The sequence below is a fragment of the Homarus americanus genome, unplaced genomic scaffold (assembly GCF_018991925.1).
Source record: "Homarus americanus isolate GMGI-L3 unplaced genomic scaffold, GMGI_Hamer_2.0 scaffold48220, whole genome shotgun sequence".
Lineage (NCBI taxonomy): Eukaryota > Metazoa > Arthropoda > Malacostraca > Decapoda > Nephropidae > Homarus > Homarus americanus.
Genome location: NW_024755060.1, coordinates 2,471,279 through 2,497,773, shown reverse-complemented (window position 1 = coordinate 2,497,773; position 26,495 = coordinate 2,471,279). Strand labels below are relative to the sequence as shown.

Here is a 26,495-nt window from a genome sequence, read left to right as displayed (position 1 = left end):
AGACCATTATTTGACTTCATTGCGGCTACATTTGGCTACATTAGTCTGACCGCTATCCTAAATAGTTTAAAATAGAGAAACTGTTGGATAAAATACTTTCACATTGGGTCGGTTACACTACGAACCACAAAGAAAACTTTGGAATAATAATAATGATGATGGTGGTGATAATAAAGATTATTATGGTAATAATGAAAAATTTAAGCTTATTTTATTTTCATTTTTAATGATTTTGAAATATTACAATATAATTTTATTTTATATACAAACTTTTACATATAGTGAATAAAATCATTCTGGTATTACCATTGCATCCACTCACTTCACTATTGGCGAAACTTGAGATTAGTTTTTCATGTTTATGTTAACTATTGTAATTTTAAAATATACCTGAACTGTCTGTCTGTCTGTACATTGTTTGATAATCTTCACAACTCCTGGCGGGAAACAGAATACTTTATATAATGTTAAATTAATTCACGAACATTACATAGATTAAACGTTAACTTTATAACTAATAAACAAAAGTAACTATAAAACTAGTATATTATTTTAAAGTTTATTTTAACTGATAAGTTTTGGAATATTTGATTTATAAAGGAAATAGATTGCGATTCTGTTGGTGGTTAAAATTAAACATTAGCCAGCTTGTTGCAGGTGAAGTCAATGAGGCGTCAAACGTTTTCTATTATTAATTTGAGTGTTTTTCAGTGAGTTATAAAGACTATGACAACATCTTCAAGGGGAAAATGTCAACAATAATCAGTTCATAATATACTGAACATTTGCAACATGCCAGGTACGTAATAATATGAGAATTTAGTAAAATATAAGATGAAACAAAACTTATATTATTTACATCAATAAATTTTGTTGAGTCTTGCATCTCACAGTTATTGTTATGTCGAGGCGTAATGTATTATAATTTGGTAAACTAGGTAATTTAATTGTTTTCACCTTATTTTGGTTAATTTAGTGAGATTTTCGTGTATATGTATTGAATCATTTGTGTTATATACGAGGCTTTTGCTTCTCGAACCTTCTAGAATAACCTGAGACCCCTGATGACACTCAACCAAGAAGACATATATTTACTTGGAGAATATATAGTTAAAATACCCTGGGGTGTCTAATCTTCTGGTGATCCAAATTAGATTTACAAGGCAGGTTAATCAAATACAAATTATCTTTAAGCATTTTTATATCACAGTATATGGGTAAGTCATTCATCTTAGTTTATAGAAAGGTAGATATTTAGTAGTTCTGATCTGTAGTAGTCTGTCTGTCTGTCTCATTTACACGATATCTCAGAATTGAAAATAAATGTGTGTGAATATTTAAGTAGATCCAGACTCACATAAACACCAAAAAAATGACGAGTAATTAGCATCAGAGAAGTAATTAAAAATGTTGAGATGTCATTTGCACAAGTAAACAGATATCAACTTCCGGATAACAGATCCTTAACGGAATCACGATATAACGTACTTTCTTCTCTCATTAGTCCGTTTAATAGAGGTTTCAGTTATTAGTACGAGAACCCATTAAAATTATTGCCTCATTAAGGATCCATTAAAGCCCATTAGCAAGAAGACTTCTCCCCCACCTGATGTGTGTTGGCGTGTTAAGCTGGTGGGGCGTCGCCAAACCAGGTACTGAAGGAGTAATGCCCATCATCACCGAACTGAGGGAAGTCCCCAGCGAGGAAAGGCATAGAGAAAGTAGATGGCAGTTCCTGGAAAACCCCATCAAGTCTTGGTGTATCGTTCAAGTCTTCTTCAGGCACTGTCGTAAGTTCCTCTGCGACAACTGGGGTAGGTGACGACTCGGATTTCACAACAGGAAGAGATGTCACAACAGGGGCAACAGAATCAACGGTAGAAAGAGGCTCCACGGTCACCTCAGCAACGGGAGCTTCAGACGCTGTACTAGGTGTTAAGTTAATCCCAGGAGGAGGTATGTGGGCCACTGATGGATTACTGGAGATAGTGAAGCTGTAATCTGGACCAGTACGCTGCCTAGTGTGGGTACTGGGCGAGGCTGGTAGACACGATGCCAACAGCCCGCCATAACACAACACTGCCGCTACCGTAACCTGTAAACACACGTAATGATGTATTTTGGTTAGGTTAAGTTAGCGTTTTTCGTTAAATTAGCGTTAATTTCGATCAAGTTAGATTAGATTAGGTTAGCTTTAAGTTAAATTAGCGTTTTGGTTAGATTAGCGTTATGTTAGATTAAGTTAAATTAGCGTTATTTTAGATTAATTTAGATTAGGTTAGGTTTGCGTTAAGTTAGCGTTATATTAGGTTAGGTTAGTTTAACGGTGATTAGTTTTAAGGTAAAATAAACTGGGGTGGCTAATCGTCAGGTGATCCGTTAACACAAACGTACACATTACACAAAGAAACAATAAAGTTACTTAATACTTTTCTTCACTTAAATCTGCCTTGAGTTCTAAGAGATACAAAAGCACTTAGATAATACTTGAAAATGCTTAGGTAATACTTAGATAATAGCTAAAAAAATACTTAGAAAATACTTTAAATACTTAGATAATACTTATAAATTACGTGTACTAACCAGAGCTCTCATGGTGGTGATGGTGGAAGTGTGTGGTGATGGTAGATGCTACGCTTGTCTTATATATACCTTCCCTCCGCCCACCCCCTCCACCCTCCACCCACCATCCTCCCTCTCCACCCTCAGGGCCATTTAGCTCACCACGCCCAGCTACACCCCCCCCCCCCACTACTACTACCCTCCACCCATTAACTATAGCTCAATTCCTCCTCCACCCACCTCTCCACCAGTCCTACACCCATCTTCCCACCTCTGCTACCCCTCTTCCACCCATCACTCCAGCTCCTCTCCCCATTGACCATGATGTAATATCCCTTCCACCCTCATCCACCCTACCACACCCTAACACACTCTACCACACCCTACCACACCCTACCACACTCTACCACACCCTACCACACCCTACCACACCTTTACCCCACCCTACCCCACCTTTACCTCACCCTACCACACCCTACCACACCTTTACCCCACTCTACCACACCTTTACCACACCCTACCCCACCCTACCACACCCTACTAGACGTCGCCAATTTCCACCCCAAAACACTTACGTCAGCCCCAAGGTAAACCCCATTAAGGTTACGTAAAAGGATCAGATCTCATATTGAAGTTACCTGAGATAATGTATTCCCTTACCTGTCGAGAATAAACACGAGGCTTATCAACCACCAGGTAAACTACGGCTTCAAACTGGTTGGTTGATAGTGAGGATGTTGTGTAGAGTGCACTAGTGTTGTCTGTGTGGGTGTTTGTATACCTGTGTTGTCTGCATACCTGTGTTGTCTGCATACCTGTGTTGTCTGCGTGGGTGTTGTCTGTGTATATTGCTTGTATACCTGTGTTGTCTGCGTACCTGTGTTGTCTGCATACCTGTGTTGTCTGCATACCTGTGTTGTCTGCGTGGGTGTTTGTATACCTGTGTTGTCTGCATACATTAACCTGTACTGTCTATATATATATATTTTGTACCTACACTATCTATATACATTTTATACCCATACTGTTTATATACCTAATTACTACAGTGTTGATATAAGAATTATTGGACTGCTGTGGATGTTCTTGACCATGGGTAGGAGGGCGTGTGGGGGGTGAGGGAGCTGGTTTGACGCTAAAACAAGTGACCATCACGAGACGTCTTTGTGATTCTCTCTTTCTCTCTCTCTTTATTTCCATCTGTCTGTCTTTACCTAAAATAAACAAATGGTTGAGTGCTTCTGTCAGATAGATAGATAGATAGATAGATATTCAGTAAAATTCTTCATACCAGGATACTGATTTTAATGCCCTGATTTACAGACTTGACGGGAAGGAGGAAGCGTGAGTCAGACAGAGATGAGGTAAGTGAATCACAGGCGTGTTAGAGGAATCAGTGACAGACGGAACAGTAGGTGTAAAGTGGTGCAAGGTGCTGTTAAGTGGTACAAGGTGCTGTAAAGTGGTACAAGGTGGCTGTAAAGTGGTGCAAGGTGCTGTTAAGTGGTGAAAGGTGCTGTTAAGTGGTACAAGGTGCTGTTAAGTGGTACAAGGTGGCTGTAAAGTGGTGCAAGGTGCTGTTAAGTGGTACAAGGTGGCTGTAAAGTGGTGCAAGGTGCTGTTAAGTGGTGAAAGGTGCTGTTAAGTGGTACAAGGTGCTGTTAAGTGGTGCAAAGGTGCTGTTAAGTGATACAAAGGTGCTGTTAAGTGGTGCAAGGTGGCTGTTAAGTGGTACAAGGTGCTGTTAAGTGGTGCAAGGTGCTGTTAAGTGGTACAAGGTGCTGTTAAATTGGTACAAAGGTGCTGTTAGAGTGGTGCAAGGTGCTGTTAAGTGGTGCAAAGGTGCTGTTAAGTGTACAGGTGCTGTTAAGTGGTGCAAGGTGGCTGTAAAGTGGTGCAAAGGTGCTGTTAAGTGGTACAAGGTGCTGTTAAATTGGTACAAGGTGGCTGTAAAGTGGTGCAAGGTGCTTTGTTAAAGTGGTGCAAGGTGGCTGTAAAGTGGTGCAAGGTGCTGTTAAGTGGTACAAGGTGCTGTTAGGAGTAGTTGCAAGGTGGCTGTAAGTGGTTGCAGGTGCTGTTAAGTGAAAGTGCAAGGTGGCTGTAAAGTGGTGCAAGGTGCTGTTAAGTGGTACAAGGTGCTGTTGGAGTGGTGCAAGGTGGCTGTAAAAGGTGGTGCAAAGGTGCTGTTAAGTGGTACAAGGTGCTGTTAAGTGGTACAAGGTGGCTGTAAAAGTGGTGCAAAGGTGCTGTTAGAGTGATACAAGGTACCGTTAAGTGGTCCACCCAAGGTGTGGCTGTAAAAGTGGTACAAAGGTGCTGTTAAGTGGTGCAGGTGGCTGTTAGAGGTGGTGCAGGTGCTGTTAAGTGGTACAAAGGTGCTGTTAAGTGGTACAGGTGGCTGTAAAGTGGTGCAAGGTGCTGTTAAGTGATACAAAGGTGCTGTTAAGAGTGGTTGCAAGGTGGCTGTAAAAAGTGGTACAAGGTGCTGTTAAGTGGTGCAAGGTGGCTGTAAAGAGTGGTGCAAAGGTGCTGTTAAGTGGTACAAGGTGCTGTAAGTTAATACAAGGTGCTGTTAAGTGGTGCAAGGTGCTGTTAAGTGGTGCAAGGTGCTGTTAAGTGGTGCAAGGTGGCTGTAAAGTGGTACAAGGTGCTGTTAAGTGGTACAAGGTGCTGTTAAGTGGTACAAGGTGCTGTTAAGTGATACAAGGTGCTGTTAGGTGGTACAGGGTGCTGTAAAGTGCTGTAATGTGTTGTAAACTGCTGTAAATTTGTGTAACTGGTGCAAATTCGCAGAGAAGTGCTGTAAACTGGTATAAAGTGCTGTAAATTAATGAAAACTGGTATAAACTGGTGTTCCTCCTCCACCAATACACGACAGGCATCTGGATTCACTTGTTGTTTACGTAATGAAGGCTGTGTGTCTCATTATATTTAGTGAACCAATAATGAGTGCGTTTATATGGAGGTGTGTGACGTTATCATTACGTCATCAGAGGTAAGGAATTATTTTTATTATTCCATTTATTTGTTTAATTATATTATGATGTTGATGCGCCTGACGTCATCAGAGGTTACATAATGCGGCTTCTCATGTGGTACCGCTCGTGTTCGTGGTACTCTTCCAACGTTGTACATCTTTTTAGATTCTTGGTACTTTTCCAACATTGTACTTATTGAGTTGTGAGTGTATATTAGGAGTTTTTCTCTATGATTGATACACATAAACAAGACCAAACAAGGTAAACAAACGCTGACGTCATAATGTAGTGATATATTTGGTGTTGATAAACTTAAAAGTAAAATATAATGTTCAGTTATATACAAGACGGTGTGGGTCAGTTAAGCCGAGGGTTTGGACATGGCCTTGGCGTTAACGTGGGCGTTAGCGTGGGCGGCCTTGATCTCGGCCACTTCGGGGGTGTCCTCAGGGGCCACATTGGTGTCAAGAGGCAGGTCAGAAGCCGCCACACGGAAGCCGGTGCCAGGAGCTGCCGCATACTTCCTGATGTGGACGGCGCCGTCAGGGTTGACGTAGGCGAAGCTGCCTGACGTGCGGCCCAGGGCGTCCCTCGTCTCCACATGGGTGTTGGGGCCGCCCCAGTGCCCGAAGGTGTACTGCCCGGCCTCACCCTGGGCGTGGAACTGACCCCCCACAAAGGGCACGCCCACTGATGGCATGGGCGGCTGTGGGGCCAGCATGGGCTCAGGTGCTGCTGCCACCACAACGGGAACTGCAGCCTTCACAACAGGAACTGCGGCCTTCACAACAGGAACGGGAACTGCGGCCTTCACAACAGGAACGGGAACTGCGGCCTTCACGACAGGAACGGGAACTGCAGCCTTCACAACAGGAACAGGAGATGCGGCCTTCACAACAGGAACGGAGATGCCGCCTTCCTGCTCAGGGCAGGAGATGCGGCCTTTAGCAGGAACAGGAGATGCAGCCTTCACAGCAGGAACAGGAGATGCAGCCTTGACAGGAACAGGAAACTGCAGCCTTCACAACAGGAGCAGGAGATGCGGCCTTCACAACAGGAACAGGAGATGCGGCCTTCGACAGGAACGGAAGCTGCAGCCTTCACAACAGGAACGGGAGATGCGGCCTTCACGACAGGAACAGGAGATGCGGCCTTCGACAGGAACAGGAGATGCGCAGCCTTCACGACAGGAACAGGAGATGCGGCCTTCACGGCAGGAACAGGAGATGCAGCCTTCGACAGGAACAGGAGATGCGGCCTTCACGACAGGAACGGGAGATGCGGCCTTCACGACAGGAACGGGAGATGCGGCCTTCACGACAGGAACGGGAGATGCGGCCTTCACGGCAGGAACGGAAACCGCAGCCTTCACAACAGGAACGGGAGATGCCGCCTTCTCAACAGGAACGGGGTGGTAGGAAACAGAGGTCAACTGAGGTAAGGTCAGCTGCAGGTCAGTCAAGGGCAGCCTCACTACTGACGGGCTGACAGACTCGGTCAAGATGTAAGCTGTTGGCCACGACTGTTGCTTCAGCGGGCTGGCGGCGCAGCACCCCACTAACACAGTCAACATCTGTAATGTATCAACAGTTTATATCAACCTTATTATAACAGCCTATATCAATACCCACAAAAGTAATCCTAACTGTAATTCATCATAACCACGTAATTCATAAACAATTACAAAACTCAACCAAAAGTTAAGTGAGAGATAAGAGTAAACACAAATTTGTCGCGGAGACCAGTTTTTCTACCCACCAGAGCTCTCATGGTCGAGGTGTTGCTGGGATGATCCTCACAATTAGTGTGATGCTGAGGATGATGCCCGCTCCTTTATATACCCCTGGCTCATCCCCTCACCCCTCCCTCACCCATCACCCCTCGCCCACCTTTCCTCAGGTATGATTATTTTTTCAGGTATTGTGTAATACTACTACTACTACTACTACTACTACTACTACTACTACTACTATTACTGCTACTACTACTACTACTATTACTACTACTAATAATAATAACTTTACAATAAATAACAGAATAATTACAATATTTCTATGAGCTGTTTCAGGGTAGTATAGGTAGAGTTAAGTGAATCATTGTAAGAGTGAGAGAGGATAAAGTCAGACGCTGCTGATCGTTCGTGCTGGCATTTACTGACTGTTTGTGTTAAGACTACAATGTCGAAGTGTACGCCAGGCGATGCTGAGTGCTCGTGCAGGCGATGATAACTACTCTTACTGGTGATGTTATTGTTTTACACAGGTGTTGTAGTGATCAGTCAAGGGGCCTTTATTAACTACTGGTAAGATGAGTCAAGGGGGAGGTTCACTGTCCAGGAGGTGACCAGAGAGAGACACAGAGAGGCATAGAGAGACGCAGAGAGGCATAGAGAGACACACAGAGAGGCATAGAGAGACGCAGAGACAGGGAGAGACACACAGAGAGGCATAGAGAGACGCAGAGACACAGGGAGACACACAGAGAGGCGCAGAGACACACAGGGAGAGACACACAGAGAGGCATAGAGAGACGCAGAGACACAGGGAGAGACGCAGAGACACAGGGAGAGACGCAGAGACACAGGGAGAGACACACAGAGAGGCATAGAGAGACGCAGAGACACACAGGGACACAGAGAAACACAGAGACACACAGGGACACAGAGAGAGACACAGAACACAGAGAGAAACAGACAAAGAGACAGAGACAACGAGACGGTGAAATAAAGTAGGTAATTCCCCGCCCGGCCACACCCAAATACACCCCTGACCATCACACCATGAGCGATGCCACCCTTGCGGTACACCCAACCCCCCTCTCACCTCCACCCCTCACCTCCACCCCCTCACCTCCACCCTCACCTCCACCCCCCAACTCATCATCTCTACCATGACTGTAAACTTGATATACGCTTTACCAAATACGCCTTTTCAACCTGGCGTATTATTACTAACACACCACTAACAGGACCCTAAACTAGCTGGTCTGTATGGCTCTGTATGGCTCTGTATGGCTCTATATACCCTAGATCAAGTCACTATATAGACGTTAAATCACACATTACCCTCCCCCATACAAAGACGAGACATACCGCTCTAGGACACAAACTATTAGATAAAAAGTGAAGTTTACTCGGGGTGTTCCAAGGACCAACACTACAAAAACTGGTCTAGTCCACATAATATATCGCCTACAGACCCTTTATCTTGGTCTATGGTTATACATACATACACACATACACATATACATTACATACATTACATACATACTCAATACTTCCCTAAGTCTTATATTCAGAAAGAGTAAATTTGACGACACAATGAACCTGCAGTTGCAATCATAACACTGCAACAGTTTCAATATAATACACTTAAGAATTTAGATTATATTGCACTCAGCTCCTTGCAACAGGCTTGGTTAAGTGAGACAATAATAACCTTGCAGTTGCACTCTCATCATTGCAATAGGTTCGATATGGTATTTAGAGTAATGATTACAATTATGTTGCAATCATCACCTTGCAATAACCTTGGTTAAGTAACATCACATAACATCTTCTTGTATAAAAAAAAATACCATAGCAACGAGACAACCTTGCTAAGTGTCATCCCACCTGACCATCTCTGCACCTTCCCCTTCGTCTTCGCCTCCTTCAACCTTCCATAACACAGGTGATGACCTTTTTTTGCCTCGGTAAGATTCCTCGGCGGCCACACCCCATCCTGGAACGCAAGGACGCCACTAAACCCTGACAAAAACTGGACAAGAAAGATGAAAACCCGGGACAGTGTATGGACCTCTCCCTTACTAGTACCCAAGGCGGGGTTCTGGGTCCCTCGCTGTTTGTATTGTTCTGCTAGACTATACCTCGCTATGCTGGGCTAGGTTAAAGGTGAAGGGAGATGGAGGGATGGATGGCGAGGAGGAAGGGATAGATGGATGGAGGGAAGGAGGAGGGGGGGAGTGGATTCGTATCATATATAAAGACCCAGCAGAACACGGTAGGGCATCACACATCACCCAGCGGAACACCAGACAACAGCACAAGCATGATGAGAGCTCTGGTTAGTTTACCTCTGTTTACTACCTAGGAGATGTAACACTTAGGAGATACACTACTTAAGACATTGTTAATATAGTTCATATAGTGAGGTTGATATAGGCTGTTATAATAAGGTTGATATAAACTGTTGATACATTACAGATGTTAACTGTGTTAGTGGGGTGCTGCGCCGCCAGCCCGCTGAAGCAACAGTCGTGGCCAACAGCTTACATCTTGACCGAGTCTGTCAGCCCGTCAGTAGTGAGGTTGCCCTTGACTGACCTGCAGCTGTCCTTACCTCAGTTGACCTCTGTTTCCTATCACCCCGTTCCTGCCGCAGTTCCCGTTCCTGTTGTGCAGGCCGCAGTTCCCGTTCCTATTGTGCAGGCCGCAGTTCCCGTTCCTGTTGTGAAGGCTGCAGTTCCCGTTGTGGTAGCAGCAGCACCTGAGCCTATGCTGGCCCCACAGCCGCCCATGCCATCAGTGGGCGTGCCCTTTGTGGGGGGTCAGTTCCACGCCCAGGGTGAGGCCGGGCAGTACACCTTCGGGCACTGGGGCGGCCCCAACACCCGGGTGGAGACGAGGGACGCCCTGGGCCGCACGTCAGGCAGCTTCGCTTACGTCAACCCTGACGGTGCCGTCCACATCAGGAAGTATGCGGCAGCTCCTGGCACCGGCTTCCGTGTGGCGGCTTCTGACCTGCCTCTAGACACCAATGTGGCCCCTGAGGACACCCCCGAAGTGGCCGAGATCAAGGCCGCCCACGCTAACGCCCACGTTAACGCCAAAGCCATGTCCAAACCCTCGGCCTAACTGACCCACACCGTCTTGTATATAACTGAACATTATATTTTACTTTTAAGTTTATCAACACCAAATATATCACTACATTATGACGTCAGCGTTTGTTTACCTTGTCTACCATGTTTCTTATTAACCACGACTTATGTCTCTGAGGTGTTTATATGCTTTCATTAAGTTACCCCTTGCCCAGCACTCTCTCTCGTCAAGTAAAGAAAACGGCAGCTCGTTCAATATACAGTATAGTAGTTTAAAATGAATGAATTAATCCTCCATAGAAAACGGAATTATTTTGATGGTAAACTACAGTAAGATGATATACTCTTGACGTACACTTGTGAGGGGGCCGGTGAGGGTGTTAGTGAGTGTGTTGTTAAGTGCGTCAGTGAGTGCGTGGTTATATTACAGGCTCCATATACATATCTCACTAAATACATCTCATCATAGTTAACTCTACACACTGAATTAGTTACCAATAGCCATAAGACTTGTTCAAGACATCTATTGACCGTCCCCATCTTCACTACTTGTTCTTGATACCCTCAACTAAAGGTAGATAGATAGATATAATGATAAATAGATAGATATAATGATAGATAAGTTTACCCAATTATATAAAACAACAAAAATCACATCATAACATCGTGTTTGTTTACCTCGAACAGCTGATTAATTAAAAAACATTGAATTTGGGGATAATATACAATAAAAAAACTATCTGGTAACCCCTTTTCTATTAACAAAATACAAACACACAAACGCACACACATATACCAGATAATTCAGATTCATTAAAAAATATACACCAGATTACAGTAGAAAATATATCAGAAGATTGAAACGATAGATAGAGAAATATTAAAGATGTCAGTATATAAGTGTGTTAATTCAACAGGTTGGTGGTGTGTGGCAGTAATGGTGGGCGGGGCTAGGGTGTTGTGGGCGGGTGGACCGAATGAGGGGAGTCAGTCAGTCCTCGAAGGTCGTTGGGGTGCATTGTCTGCTGCTGCTGTCGTTTCCATATTTAATTCCCAGCTTTTTGCCGACAACAAACTAACATACTGAGCTGGTAAGTGAATATTAAAGTTAAAAATATATATTAACATTAACCCATAAGATATTACTTAACACCACAAGAGTATTATAACTATTGAATACTTGTGAATATTATACACTTGTTGCTACAGATACAAATATTTTGACGAATTAAACAAAAAATTGACCTTTTAAACGTTTGAATATCACGTCATCAAAATCTAATTCAAATTCAAAAGTTTTAAGGTAAATCAAATGTTTCTGTGACATTTAGACATTTAGAATGATTAAGTATCGTGTTTTGTGTATTAACATATGGTATACTGATGGGTGAAGTTAGGGGCTGGTGGGTGAGTGTGGGGGCTGGTGGGGTGAGTGTGGGGTGTGGTGGGTGAGTCTGGGGGCTGGTGGGTGAGTCTGGGGTTGGTGGGTGAGTCTGGGGGCTGATGGGTGAGTGTGGGGTGTGGTGGGTGAAGTTGGGGTGTGGTGGGTGAGTCTGGGGTTGGTGGGTGAGTCTGGGTTGGTGGGTGAGTCTGGGGGCTGGGTGAGTGTGGGGTGTGGTGGGTGGTCTGGGGCTGGTGGGTGAGTCTGGGGCTGGTGGGCTGAGTCTGGGGGGCTGATGGGTGAGTGTGTGTGGTGGGTGGAGTGTGGGTGTGGTGGTGAAGTTGGGGGTGTGGTGGGTGGTCTGGGGCTGGTCTGGCTGGTGAGTCTGGGGCTGGTGGGTGGAGTCTAGGGGCTGGTGGGTGAGTGGGGGCTGGTGGGTGAGTCTGAGGGTTGGTGGGTGGTGGGCTGGTGGGTGAGTCTGGGGTGTGGTGGGTGTGTCTGGAGGCTGGTGGGTGGAGTCTGGGGGCTGGTGGGTGAGTCTGGGGTCTGGTGGGTGAGTCTGGGGTGTGGTGGGTGAGTCTGGAGGCTGATGGGTGAGTATGGGGTCTGATAGGTCACCTCAGTTGCAGTTTGGGAAGTGAAGGTGATCGAATACAGTGTCGTGTGGCGTAATAGTGTTGTTAAGTTGAATTGACTGACTGATACACCAACTGGCTCATAAACTGACTGACCGACCGAAAACTAACTCATTAACCGGCTGGCTGACTTATAAACCGGCGGGCTGACTTATAAACCGGCTGGCTGACTCATAAATCGGCTGGCTGACTCATAAACTGACTGACTGAGTCTTAAACCGGCTGACTGACTCATAAACCGGCTGGCTGACTGACTCATAAACCGGCTGGCTGACTCATAAACTGACTGACTGACTCATAAACCGGCTGGCTGACTCATAAACCGGCTGACTGACTCATAAACCGGCTGGCTGACTCATAAACTGACTGAATGAGTCTTAAACCGGCTGACTGACTCATAAACCGGCTGGCTGACTCATAAACTGACTGACTGACTCATAAACCGGCTGGCTGACTCATACCGGTTGGCTGACTCGTAAATTGTCTTGCTGAACTCATAAACTGGCTGACTGACTCAAACCGGTTGGCTGACTGATAAACTGGCTGGCTGACTAATAAACTGACTGACTGACTCATAAACTGGTTGGCTTACTCATAAACTGACTGGCTGACCTATAAACTGACTGACTCAAACTGACTAACTCATAAACTGACTGAGTGACTCATAAACTGGTTGGCTTACTCATAAACTGACTGGCTGACCTATAAACTGACTGACTAACTCATAAACTGACTGAGTGACTGAGATAATATTTCGTCCAGAAGCGACTGATAATTACATCTTATTCTCACCTGTTTACCTGTCGTGTAATTAACACCTTAATAAAACCGTAATGTAATGTGGCTACTTTACCTGTATGGACGGGGGGGGTATTACATTTAGACAGGTGAGGGTATTATTAGGTTGGACAGGTGAGATGAATATTGATTAGTTTGGACAGGTAGGTAAATATTGATCAGTTTGAACAGGTGAGGGGAATATCTGATTCAATATTTGATGACATCAGTGCCACTCAGGAGGACAGTGCCACTCAGGAGGACAGTGCCACTCAGGAGGACAGTGCCAGTGTCAAGATTATAGGGGTTAATTGTGGCTAATGGTTGTCATACAGGTAATGTTTGGTAATTATTGGTGCTGGCGTCTCTCTTACCTTGTGTGTGTGTGTGTGTGTGTGTGTGTGTTTATACGTGTGTGTGTGTGTGTGTTTATACGTGTGTGCGTGTACGAGTCGCATTAGTTATAGCAACAACAACAACATTCCACTACCTTTACACACACACACACACACACACACACACACACACACACACACCATTTCATCCCTGACCAAAAATACAGATCAAGCATCCCATCCATCCGTCCGTCCGTCCGTCCGTCCGTCCGTCCGTGCGTCCGTCTGTCTGTCTGCCCGTCCGTCCGTCCGTGTCCTCACTATAGCTCACCACACACTAGCCACACTGTGATGAAACATGGTGGTATAGTGAGTCTTGTCGTGGTCTTGGTGGTAATCATCGGATGGGTAGTTAGTGAGGATAATTTGACAGTTAGGGTTGTTTTAAAGCGGTGGTCATTAGGGGTGTTTTGTGTTGAAGCTTCTGAGTGTAATTAACGGGGTCGGTTTTTATATGTCGGGGTCAGTAACCTTGTGTGTGTGTGATGGAAGAGGGGGGTGAGAGGGAAGTGAGAGGGAAGTGAGAGAAGGAAGAGTGTGGTATGTGAGAGGGAGGGAGAGGTGTCAGCATGTCACCTTGAAGCGGGAAAGTACTCTCCACCATGTTAGTGAGAGGATGTGTGAGAGGGGAGGGAGTGTGTGAGAGGGGGAGAGGGAGTGTGTGAGAGGGGGAGGTGTGTGAGAGGAGGGAGGTGTGTGAGGGGAGGGGGGAGGGTGTGGGGAGAGGGGGGAGGGTGTGAGGAGGGAGGAGTGTGTGAGAGGGTGTGTGAGGAGGAGTGTGTGGGGGAGGGTGTGTGAGAGGGAGGGGTGTGAGAGGGGGAGGGTGTGTGAGGGGGAGGTGTGGGGAGGGAGGAGTGTGTGAGGAGGGAGAGGAGGTGTGAGAGGGGAGGGAGTGTGAGGGGGAGGGAGTGTGTGAGAGGAGAGGGGTGTGTGTGAGGGGAGGGAGAGTGTGAGAGGGGAGGGAGAGTGTGTTGATATTAACAACTACAACCACTAATACCACTACTACCACCCCCACCACCACAACTACCATCACCACCACCACAACTACCACCACCAGACTAACTTTTATTATGGAATCTAAACACACACACACACACACACACACACACACAAACAAGGTATTTTTTGAGCTCTTTACTGTAGCTCACAAGGACACAGGAGGTATTGTAAATGGCTCTCCTTTGTGTCTGTTCTCCTGAATTGGTTGCTTGTGTGTGTGAGTTATTTAAAGATTTTAATTGAGAGATCGAACCGGAACCTTTTTGTTGGTGTGTGAGAATTCTTGTGGTGTTGTTGTTATTGTTGGAGGTACTGTTGTTGTTGTTGGAGGTACTGTTGTTGTTGTTGGAGGTACTGTTGTTGTTGTTGTTGGAGGTACTGTTGTTGTTGTTGGAGGTACTGTTGTTATTGTTGGAGGTACTGTTGTTGTTGTTGTTGGAGGTACTGTTGTTGTTGTTGGAGGTACTGTTGTTGTTGTTGGAGGTACTGTTGTTATTGTTGGAGGTACTGTTGTTATTGTTGGAGGTACTGTTGTTATTGTTGGTGTTATTGTTGTTGGTGTTATTGTTGGAGGTATTATTGTTGTTATTATTGATGTTATTAGCATGTTTATGTGAACTATTGTATCTAAACTTGAAGAGAAAGAAAGACAGACAGACAGACAGACAGACAGAGACACAAACAGACAGACAATCAGAGAGTGAAAGAGACAGAGAGACAGACAGACAGACAATCAGAGAGAGCTTGTGTACCAAGCCGTTGCTGAGGGTACAACCAAGCACATGATTGAGTGGCACTTTTTTATTTATTCATATGTTCACTGCGTTATGTACTGTTCTCACGTTAGTTCATGTTCTCTTGTTCTTGGTGTTGTCGTGTTCTTGTTCTCGTGTTTTTGTTGTTCTGGTGTTGTTGTTGTTGTTGCTGTTGTTGTCGTGTTTTAGTTGTTCTGGTGTTATTTTTGTTCTCGTGTTCTTATTGTTACTGTTGTTGTCGTGTTCTTGTTGTTACTGTTGTTGTCGTGTTCTTGTTGTTCTGGTGTTGTTGTTCTGATGTTCTTGTTCTGGTGTTCTTGTTCACTGGCTGTTTTTGTTCATTCGTTCAGTTAAATATTAAGTAAAAGGTTCAATGTTGACACGACAAAGACTTTTAGATCAATACACACACACACACACGTACACACACACACACAGATACACACACAGATACACATACACACACACGTACACACTCACACACACACAGATACACACACAGATACACACACAGATATACACACACAGATACACACACACACGTACACACACACACACGGCGTCAATTTCTCGCTGTAGTTCATAAATATATAAACAACACCAAGGAAACCACGCAGTTGCTGTGTGTGTGTGTGTGTGTGTGTGTGTGTGTGTGTGTGTCTTATAGGGTATGTGAATCCAGGTAAGACATTATTGTTCTACCTGTGAAGGAGAGAGAGAGAGAGAGACGAGAGAGAGAGAGAAGGGAGAGAGAAGGGAGAGAGAGAGACATGCACTAGTATTAAACATGTACAACACGTGGTACATAAAATTCAATTAAGCTCTAACAGGTCGTTTAGCCAATCAGCGACTATGTGGACTCGATTATTGACCTGTGTGGCCAATCAGCGTCGAGTATTGATGTTTTTAGCCAATTAAGGTCGAATATTGATGTTTCTAGCCAATCAGGGTCGAGTATTGATGTTTCTAGCCAATGAGAGTAGGTTATTGATGTCTCTGGCCAATCAGAGTCAACCAACTAAACTCAATGGAAGTTTTTAACAAATCAGCGTCGATATAGTGTGTGTGTATTTGTCCGTGTATTCTGTAACAGATCACAACACACACACACACACACGTAACACACACACACACACACGTACTGTAACACAACCCTGAATAATACAACACAGGCCGTCACGCTAATTACCCAGGTAACATACAGGTAATCCATATATCGGTACTTTCCCGATACTCAAAATGTCCTAAGTTTTTTTTTCCTCTTAAGTCAATATCGGCAGATGTGTAGTTACGGTTTGAGTGAGTGAGTGAGTGAGTGAGTGAGTGAGCGAGTGAGTGAGTGAGTGAGTGAGTGAGTTAGTTAGTTAGTTAGTTAGTTAGTGAGTGAGTGAGCGAGCGAGTGAGTGAGTGAGTGAGTGAGTGAGCGATTGAGTGAGTGAGTGAGTGAGTGAGTTAAGTGATATTATTATTATACTTACGATTTTTAGGTAATTTTATTATTTTATCTTGAGTTAAATGTTTTTTGTCGTATTTATGTGAAGGAAAATTTTAATTTACGAATCTTTGAGAATCTAACTTTATGACGTAACTTAAATGGACCAATCATATTCGTCCTTACACCTCATAGTAGAAATGGACCAATCATATTTGTCCTCACATCTCTAGTTAAGGTAAAAATCTTCACCTACTTTATGTCGTAACTTAAGTGAGCCAATCAAATTCTCCCTGACATCTTGAAGGGGTAAGTGAGCCAATCAAATTCTCCCTGACATCTTGAAGGGGTAAGTGAGCCAATCAAATTCACCCTCTCATCTCGTAGGGTGAGTGAGCCAATCAGATTCACCCTCTCATCTCGTAGGGTGAGTGAGCCAATCAGATTCACCCTCTCATCTCGTAGGGTGAGTGAGCCAATCAGATTCACCCTCTCATCTCGTAGGGTGAGTGAGCCAATCAGATTCACCCTCTCATCTCGTAGGGTGAGTGAGCCAATCAGATTCACCCTCTCATCTCGTAGGGTGAGTCAGCCAATCAGATTCACCCTCTCATCTCCAGTTAGGTAGAAAATTTAACATGGATTATGTGAGAGCTGTGTGTGTGTGTGTCGATATATATCTATCTATCTATCTATCTATCTATCTATCTATCTATCTATCTATCTATCTATCTATCTGTCTATCTATCCTATAAAGGCTGTCTATCTATCTATCTATCTGTCCATCTATCCAGACTATATTAACCTTACACGCACCAACATTCCCCAGTCATAAAATATTCCAGTCACGTCTGTATGTCTGTGTATGTCTGTGTATGCCTGTGTGTCTGTGCCTGTGTATGTCTGTGTGTCTGTATGTCTGTGTATGCCTGTGTATGTCTGTGTATGCCTGTGTATGTCTGTGTATGTCTGTGTATGCCTGTGTATGTCTGTGTATGTCTGTGTATGTCTGTGTATGTCTGTGTATCTGTGTATGCCTGTATGTATGTATCTGTGTATGTCTGTGTATGTCTGTGTATGTCTGTGTATGCCTGTGTATGTCTGTGTATGTCTGTGTATACTGTGTATGTCTGTGTATGTCTGTGTATGCCTGTATGTCTGTGTATGTCTGTGTATCTGTGTATGTCTGTGTATTATGCTGTATGCCTGTGTATGTCTGTGTATGTCTGTGTATGTCTGTATGTCTGTGTATGTCTGTGTATGCCTGTGTATGTCTGTGTATGTCTGTGTATGTCTGTGTATGCCTGTGTATGTCTGTGTATGTCTGTGTATGCCTGTGTATGTCTGTGTATGTCTGTGTGTATGTCTGTGTATGCCTGTGTATGTCTGTGTATGTCTGTGTATGCCTGTGTATGTCTGTGTATGCCTGTGTATGCCTGTGTATGCCTGTGTATGTCTGAACTGTTTTATGTATTCCGGTGTATATTTTTGTGGGTAGTTTTTGTATATTTTTGCCTTTGGTCAATTAGTGTTGGTAAGGGACATACAGTCATACATACTAAACATACATACATAAACGTACACAAATACTATACATACATACATAAACGTACCTAAATACTATACATACATACATAAACATACACAAATACTATACATACATACATAATAACACATACACAAATACTAAACATACATACATAAACGTACACAAATACTATACATACATACATATCCTTTAAGACCACAGAATAATATTTCACGTTCGTCATTTGTTTTTTTGTTTGAGTGGCGTGATGACGTGAGACCCTGACGTGACACCTGCTGACGTGACACCTGTGGCTGACGTGACACCTGTGGCCCCTGACGTGACACCTGTGCCCCTGACGTGACACCTGTACTGACGTGACACCTGTGGCCCCTGTACTTACCTGCCGGCCGTACACCTGTGCCCCCCCTGCTTACCTGCCGGCCGTACACCTGTGCCCCTGTACTTACCTGCCGGCCGTACACCTGTGCCCCCCTGTACTGCCGGCCGTACACCTGCCCCCCTGTACTTACCTGCCGGCCGTACACCTGTGCCCCCCCTGCTTACCTGCCGGCCGTACACCTGTCCCCCCCTGTACTTACCTGCCGGCCCGTACACCTGCCCTGTACCCACCTGCCGGCCGTACACCTGTAGCCCCTATGCCTGCCGGCCCGTACACCTGTGCCCCCTGTGCCTACCTGCCGGCCGTACACCTGCCCCCCTGTACCACACCGGCCCGTACACCTGTGCCCCCCTGCACTTACCTGCCGGCCGTACACCTGCCCCCTATTACCTGCCGGCCGTACACCTGCCCCCTGTACCCACCTGCCAGCCGTACACCTGTCAAACTCTAACTAAACAGTATTGTTGTTTTACCTGCGTCTGTGTGTGTGTTTGTAATGTTTTTTTTAGTGTATAGTTGTGATGTTTGGTTAGGTTAAGTACACATCCCACAATACGTACACACACACACACACACACACACACACCAGCGCCGGTTCAAACTTTCTATTCCAACTTTTTGTTTTCTTGGCTTTTAACAAGTGAACAAGTGAAGGTGACTTAGGCCTTGAGTGGGAAGGAGAAGAGGGAGGAGAGGTGGGGAGAGGGAGAGAGGAGGAGAGGAGGAGGTGGGGGAGAGGGAGGAGGAGGCAGGAACAGAAAGGGAGAGGAGGGAGGGGAAGGGAGGGAGGGAGGAGGTTGAAAGTGAGGGGTTTCAGGTGTTCCGGTGGTGGAGGAGGAAGAGAGGAAAGAGGAAAAGAATAATAAAAGTGAATGAATGAAGGGAGGTAAAGAGAGAGAGGAAGGAGGGAAATGAGGAAGAAAATAAAGACAAATTAAGAATGGGAGGAAGCAAGTATTACCAGATCATCCATCAGTAAAGTCAGTAAGGAAAGGAGGAGGTGAAGCAAGTATTACCAGATCATCCATCAGTAAAGTCAGTAAGGAAAGGAGGAGGTGAAGCAAGTGTTACCAGATCATCCATCAGTAAAGTCAGAAAAGAAGGAGGTGAAGCAAGTATACCAGATCATCCATCAGTAAGTCAGTAAGGAAAGGAGGAGGTGAAGCAAGTATTACCAGATCATCCATCAGTAAAGTCAGTAAGGAAAGGAGGAGGTGAAGCAAGTATTACCAGATCATCCATCAGTAAAGTCAGTAAGGAAAGAAGGAGGTGAAGCAAGTATTACCAGATCATCCATCAGTAAAGTCAGTAAGGAAAGGAGGAGGTGAAGCAAGTATTACCAGATCAGGTGTGACACTTGTCCAAACACCATTAAGGGAACCATTAGGAGCCGAGCAACTGGTAAAAGGGTAATGCCAGGGTTGATCTGCCACTTGGTGTTGGTAATACTGTTTGGTGAGGTCAGGGTTCGTTCTCAGATGGTAATACTGCCTGAGCATCGTGCTAAGCTGTCTATCTATCTATCTGTCTATCTATCTATCTGTCTATCTGTCTATCTATCTATCTGTCTATCTGTCTATCTGTGTGCCTGTGTCTGTCTGTCTGTCTGTCTGTCCTCCCAACTTCAGGAGGGATTTGGCAAAAGATAAAGCGAGTGGATTAGGGAGATGAGGAGAGAGAGAGAGAGAGAGAGAGAGAGAGAGAGAGAGAGAGAGAGAACAGCGACAACAACGATAATAACAAAAAACAACGATAACAACAACCAAAAACAAGAAGAAGGGGAAGACGAATAAGACGAAGAAGAAGAATAAGACGAAGAAGAAGAATAAGACGAAGAAGAAGAATAAGACGAAGAAGAAGAATAAGACGAAGAAGAAGAAGCCTGGAGGTACTCTCAACAACCCGGCTCCACACATCTCCCAAAAGTCTTCCTTAAACACAAAGATAAAGTTGAAATTGACGTTAGAGTTGAGAGGTAGAGATGGTGTGTGTGTGTGTGTTAGGTTAGCTTAGGGTAGGTTAGGTTAAGTTACGTTTGGTTGTTGTTAGGCTAGATTAGGTTAGGTTAGGTTAGTTGTTACGTTTGGTTAAGTTAAGTTAGGTTAGATTAGGTTAGGGTAGGTTAGGTTAAGTTACGTTTGGTTAAGTTAAGTTAGGTTAGATTAGGTTAGGGTAGGTTAGGTTAAGTTACGTTTGGTTAAGTTAAGTTAGGTTAGATTAGGTTAGGTTAGGTTAGGTTAAGTTACGTTTGGTTAAGTTAAGTTAGGTTAGATTAGGTTAGGTTAGGTTAGGGTAGGTTAGGTTAAGTTACGTTTGGTTAAGTTAAGTTAGGTTAGGTTAGGGTAGGTTAGGTTAAGTTAGGTTAGGTTAAGTTAGGTTTGGTTAAGTTAAGTTAGGTTAGATTTCATATCGTTGTTTATTAAATGCATCAAGAATTACCTCAACAAACACTATGTACCTTCAAGTCAGGTGTTCTTGTAGTAAAGACAAGAGACCTCGATTCAATTGTTACGTGGGTAGAAGTTCACTTAAGCCTCGCCAAGTTGGTGCTGATATATGACGTCATAAATCATCCGTGGGGCTGGTGGTCTCCCCTGATTGGCCAGAGCGTACTGGCCAATCCTGTTCTGTTCGTGGGTCAATGTATTTGGTATGCTAGAGATTTTTGCAGTTTTTTTACATTTGTATTTACTATTTTTACACACACACACACACACACACACACACACACACACACACACACCCACACACACACACACACACACACACACACACACACACACACACACACACACACACACACCTTTCCCCTCATTATCTCCTAGGGGGATATGTTTAGTTTACATACAAACACAAAGCAGGTAATTAGCCAATCACCTACCTGCTCACCCCTTAACAACACGGTCTTGAAATAGTCGCAATTAATGATGTTGAATTGGTGTGTGTGTGTGTGTGTGTGTGTGTTCTGAAGTTTTGGTGATACAAGGTCTGTCTGTCTGTCTGTCACATCCTCATCTGTACACACCAGCCAGCAGGAGTCAGGTGTAATATCTAGGTGACTCCCCCCACCCCCCCTCTGTGATGTCACCTGTACTGGGCTTAATTAAGGTGTTCCAGGTGTTACTACTACTACTACTACTACTACTACTACTACTACTACTACTACTACTACTACTACTACTACTACAATATGATCAACCTAACACTCATGGTACAATCTGTAGAGCGTGGCCATACAGACAGACAGACATGCAGACAGACAGACAGACAGACATGCAGACAGACAGGCAGAGACGATTGTTATATCATTCCCGTATGGGAATATAAACGAGACTCCCCTAGACGGCAACACTATCTTAAATTGTTGCTGTGATTGGCCAATTTTAGCAGACTAGGCCTTGTTTGGTCACTTAATTGTGCAGTTAGCTTGTGAGGGATCAGATGTTGGGAAGAGAGAGAGATAGAGAGGGAGAGAGAGAGACAGACAGAGAGGGAGAGAGAGACAGACAGAGAGAGAGAGACAGACAGACAGAGTGGTAATGATACAGGTACAAGCACAATTATTTATTAACAGGTAATAATAATAATAACAGTAACAAAACAATAATAATAATAAACTACTTTCTTCACATCACTTTATAAAACTTTCACCACAACTTTTCTCTCGTTCCCAATGATATAACTTTTACTGACTTTCTGAATTCTTCATAAAGTAAATTACCAAGATTTGTTATCGTGTTGTGGGGAATATTATTGGGTAAAATGCTGACGTGTTGTGGGGAATATTGTGGGTAAAATGCTGACGTGTTGGTGGTGTTGTTGGAGGTAGTGGTGGTGTGGTGTTGTTGGTGGTGTTGTTGGAAGTAGTGGTGGTGTGGTGGTGGTGGTGGTGTTGTTGGAGGTAGTGGTGGTGTGGTGGTAGTGGTGGTGGTGGTGGTGGTGGTGTAGGTGGTGGTGGTGTGGTGGTGTTGTTGGTGGTGGGTGGTGGTGGTGGAGTGTGGTGGTGGTGGTGGTGTGGTGATGGTGGTGGTGGTGGTGGTGGTGGTGGTAGTGGTGGTGGTGTTGTTGGTTGTGGTTGTTGTTGGAGGTAGTGGTGGTGTGGATTGTGTGTTGGTGTGTTGTTGTTGTTGGTGTTGTTGTTGTTGTTGTTGTAGCATAAGGGCAGGTGGAGGTGTTAATAATGTATTTATGCCAATGATATGTACACCTACCCTCATGTGTGTGTGTGTGTGTGTGTGTGTGTGTGTGTTCGTGGATAAGATAATAAAGATAGAAAGGGAACAATGGTGAGAAGGTAATGAGAGAACAATGGTGAGAGAAGAGAGTGAGGTATTATTGATGAGGGTCACGAGAGGTCAACACCAGCCAAGACATAAATGTTTCCCTGAGATGAACCACACAGGTATAGAACATTGGGGTGTGGGGTGGGGGTGGGGGTAGTGTGGGGGGGTGGGGGAGGGGGGGGTTAAAGGGGTAGTGTGGTAGGGGGTAGTGTTTTAATGTATGTATGTATGTATGTATGTATGTATGTATGGGTCAGGTTGAAGTAGGGTAGGTTAGGATACGTCTATCTATCTGTAAACAAGAAGCCAGACACACACATAAGAATGAGTTGAGTAAAAGGCAATTGGGCAGTTAGAAGAAGCCGTCCATTGGCTGCTCTAACAGTGGTTCTTTGATGTGTGTGTGTGTGTGTGTGTGTGTGTGTGTTTTTAATTACTGGTATGGAGGCAGGGGGGGGTAGGGGAGGTAGGGAAGGGGTAGGGAAAGAGGAGGAAGGGAGGGAGATAGGTGTAGAAAGAGGAAGAATAAGAGGAGGAAGAGGAAGGAGAAGTAGACGAAGAAGAATAGAAGGAGGAGGGAGAGTAACACAGCCTGCCTTTGTAGTCAAGTAAGTATATGATTTGACTCTGATACAGGTGGTTGATTTCCCCGTGGCTTACAGCTCTTGTCTGAGGCTGTATCAGTGTATGTCTGTCTGTTTCTCTCCTGTCCTTCTGTCTGTCTGTCTGTTTCTCTCCCTGTCCTTCTGTCTGTCTGTCTGTTTCTCTCCTGTCCTTCTGTCTGTCTGTTTGTTTCTCTCCCTGTCCTTCTGTCTGTCTGTTTCTCTTCCTGTCCTTCTGTCTGTCTGTTTGTTTCTCTCCTGTCCCCTTCTGTCTGTCTGTTTCTCTCCCTGTCCTTCTGTCTGTCTGTTTCTCTCCCTGTCCTTCTGTCTGTCTGTCTGTTTCTCTCCCTGTCCTTCTGTTCTGTCTGTTTGTTTTCTCTCCTGTCCTTCTCTGTCTGTTTCTCTCCCTGTCCTTCTGTCTGTCTGTTTGTTTCTCTCCCTGTCCTTCTGTCTGTCTGTTTCTCTCCTGTCCTTCTGTCTCTGTTTGTTTCTCTCCCTGTCCTTCTGTCTGTCTGTTTCTCTCCCTGTCCTTCTGTCTGTCTGTTTGTTTCTCTCCCTGTCCTTCTGTCTGTTTGTTTCTCTCCTGTCCCTTCTGTCTGTCTGTTTCTCTCCCTGTCCTTCTGTCTGTCTGTCTGTTTCTCTCCTGTCCTTCTGTCTTGTCTGTCTGTTTCTCTCCCTGTCCTTCTGTCTGTCTGTTTGTTTCTCTCCTGTCCGTCTGTCTGTCTCCCTGTCTATCTCGTCTCTCATTATCTATCTGTCCTGTCTTTCTGTCTGTCTCTGTTTGTTTCTCTGTCTGTCCTTCTGTCTGTTTTCTCTCCTGTCCGTGTCTGTCTCTGTCTGTCTCCCAGTCTATCTCTCTCTCTCATTATCTATCTGTCTGTCTTTCTGTCTGTCTGTTTGTTTCTCTGTCTGTCTTGTGTCTCTGTCTGTCTCTGTCTCTCCCAACAGTATAATATTGACATAAAAACATTCCACATATTTAATTAAAACTTGAAATTCTCCTGAAGGCGAAATTGTCTTGTGTTACCTGAGTGTTGTTGTGGTTGTTGTGGTGGTGGTGTGGTTGTTGTGGTGGTGGTGGTGGTGGTGTGGTTGTTGTGGTTGTTGTGGTGGTGGTGTGGTTGTTTGGTTGTTGTGGTGGTGGTGTGGTTGTTGTGGTTGTTGTGGTGGTGGTGGTGGTGTGTGGTTGTTGTGGTGGTGGTGGTGGTGTGGTTGTTGTGATGGTGGTTGTTGTTGTGGTGGTGGTGGTGGTGTGGTGGTGGTTGTGGTGATCCTAACTGCTAACTACCACACACACACACACACACACACCAGACATCACATGTGTTGGGGCCAGCTGGACAGATAAACAAGGTTAGATTAGGTGAGAGTAGTACCACTCTTTTTTGACCAATAGGAAGAGCGTACCACCCTCGACCAATAAGAAGAGAGCATTACCACCCTCGACCAATAATAAGAGAGCATTACCACCCTGGACCAATAGGAAGAAAGCATTACCACCCTGGACCAATAGGAAGCGAGGAACATGGTATTAGATTATAGGTAACATTGTCAGTTGGTACAATATGTCCGGGTCAGGACGAAGTGGCTGAAGATAGGGGCAAGGTGGGGGGATGGAGGGAGGGGCAAGGTGGGGGATGGAGGAGGGGGCAAGGTGGGGGATGGGAGGAGGGCAAGGTGGGGGGATGGAGGAGGGGGGCAAGGTGGGGATGGAGGAGGGAGGGGTGATAGGGAAGAAGAGAGGAAGTAGGAAGAGGGAGGTAGAGGGAGGAAGAAAGGAAGGAAGGAGAGAGGGAGGTGGATGATAGTGAAATGTGGTGTCATATTACCGTAGAGTTTTTGTTAGGTTCTCTCTCTCATCATACATACTAATAAGGGATTTTGTTTGGCGTAACAGGAGGAAGGTGGTGGAGGTGATTATGTTGGTAGGGGAGATGGGAGGGGGGGAGGGAGATGGGAGGAGGAAGGAAAGAGGTGGAGGGAAGGGAGAGAGAGAGGAGGAAAACAGACCCTGGTTGTTAGTCACCGAGTGTCTTGTTTGTCCTCACGCATCTTACCATAATATTTCCCCTCATTTTTCCTCACACGACAACAATCCTCTACTCCAAGGATAACTTTTTCCCTGATTTTCCTCACAATTAAACCTCTAATCTAAGTACAATAATTTCCTTATATTTTCCTCCAAGGACAAATTTCCTTTATTAATTACAACTTTTATTTTTTCCTCCTTGATTATTTTAACCATTATTTTCCTCCCTCTAGGACAACCTGGAGGCGAGATTTTGTTGACATAGTTTCCCTCACCAGGACAATTTTCCTCCTGGGACAAAAAATTTCCCTCTTTATGATCCTCAGCTTTTCTTGCTCATAACTTAATTTTACGACACAAAGTTTATTTTCCTGTGAACTTTAGATCCCTGGAGAAACTACATCGAAACTATACTTCACAAGGTTCTGTATAATTTCCCACTCCTTCTACACACTTCCCACGCCTTCTACACACTTCCCACGCCTTCTACACACTTCCCACGCCTTCTACGCACTTCCCACGCCTACACACCTCACCGCCCTCACGCACTTCCCACGCCTTTCACACACCTCCCACGCCCTACACACTTCCCACGCCTCTACGCACTTCCCACGCCTCTTACACACTTCCCACGCCTCTACGCACCTCCACGCCTTCTTCCACACTTCCCACGCCTTCTACGCACTTCCCACGCCTTCTACACACTTCCCACGCCCTCTACATAGTTTAGTCACACGCCTCACTTAACCTCAATTGACGTCCTATCAATTTCTCCTCACCGTAATCTAAGCCAGGTTTGGTTAGGTTAGGTTGGGTGTCCAGGTAATTACGACCACGTCTTAGAGGGAGGACTTGGCTGTATCCCACCTAATGTATTGTTATTGTCTCTCTGATATATATATATGTGTGTGT

General features: G+C 44.9%; 3 protein-coding genes across 5 annotated transcripts in view; 2 read left to right on the top strand and 1 right to left on the bottom strand.

The window, feature by feature from the left end:
- Positions 1-660: 660 nt before the first annotated feature.
- The window catches only part of LOC121856404, a 61,049-nt gene continuing 35,214 nt past the window's right edge, over positions 661-26,495 (top strand). For 2 of the 3 annotated variants that reach the window (XM_042351986.1, XM_042351984.1), the window contains exons 1-2: positions 661-799; positions 3,886-3,926. In XM_042351986.1, the coding sequence (XP_042207920.1) occupies positions 3,922-3,926 (5 nt within the window). In that variant the 5' untranslated portion in view covers positions 661-799; positions 3,886-3,921. Of the gene's footprint in view, positions 800-3,885; positions 3,927-11,348; positions 11,453-26,495 lie in introns of those variants that run through there. The other variant, XM_042351985.1, reaches the window with a different exon arrangement.
- Positions 1,184-2,610, bottom strand: LOC121856407. Its single transcript, XM_042351988.1, has 2 exons — positions 2,584-2,610; positions 1,184-2,095 (listed from the first exon to the last, which is right to left on the bottom strand). The coding sequence occupies exons 1-2, from the start codon at positions 2,593-2,595 to the stop codon at positions 1,625-1,627; spliced, it is 483 nt and encodes a 160-aa protein (XP_042207922.1). The 5' UTR covers positions 2,596-2,610; the 3' UTR covers positions 1,184-1,624.
- On the top strand, positions 9,568-10,478 carry LOC121856406 (cuticle protein 19.8-like). Its single transcript, XM_042351987.1, has 2 exons — positions 9,568-9,604; positions 9,745-10,478. The coding sequence occupies exons 1-2, from the start codon at positions 9,590-9,592 to the stop codon at positions 10,393-10,395; spliced, it is 666 nt and encodes a 221-aa protein (XP_042207921.1). The 5' UTR covers positions 9,568-9,589; the 3' UTR covers positions 10,396-10,478.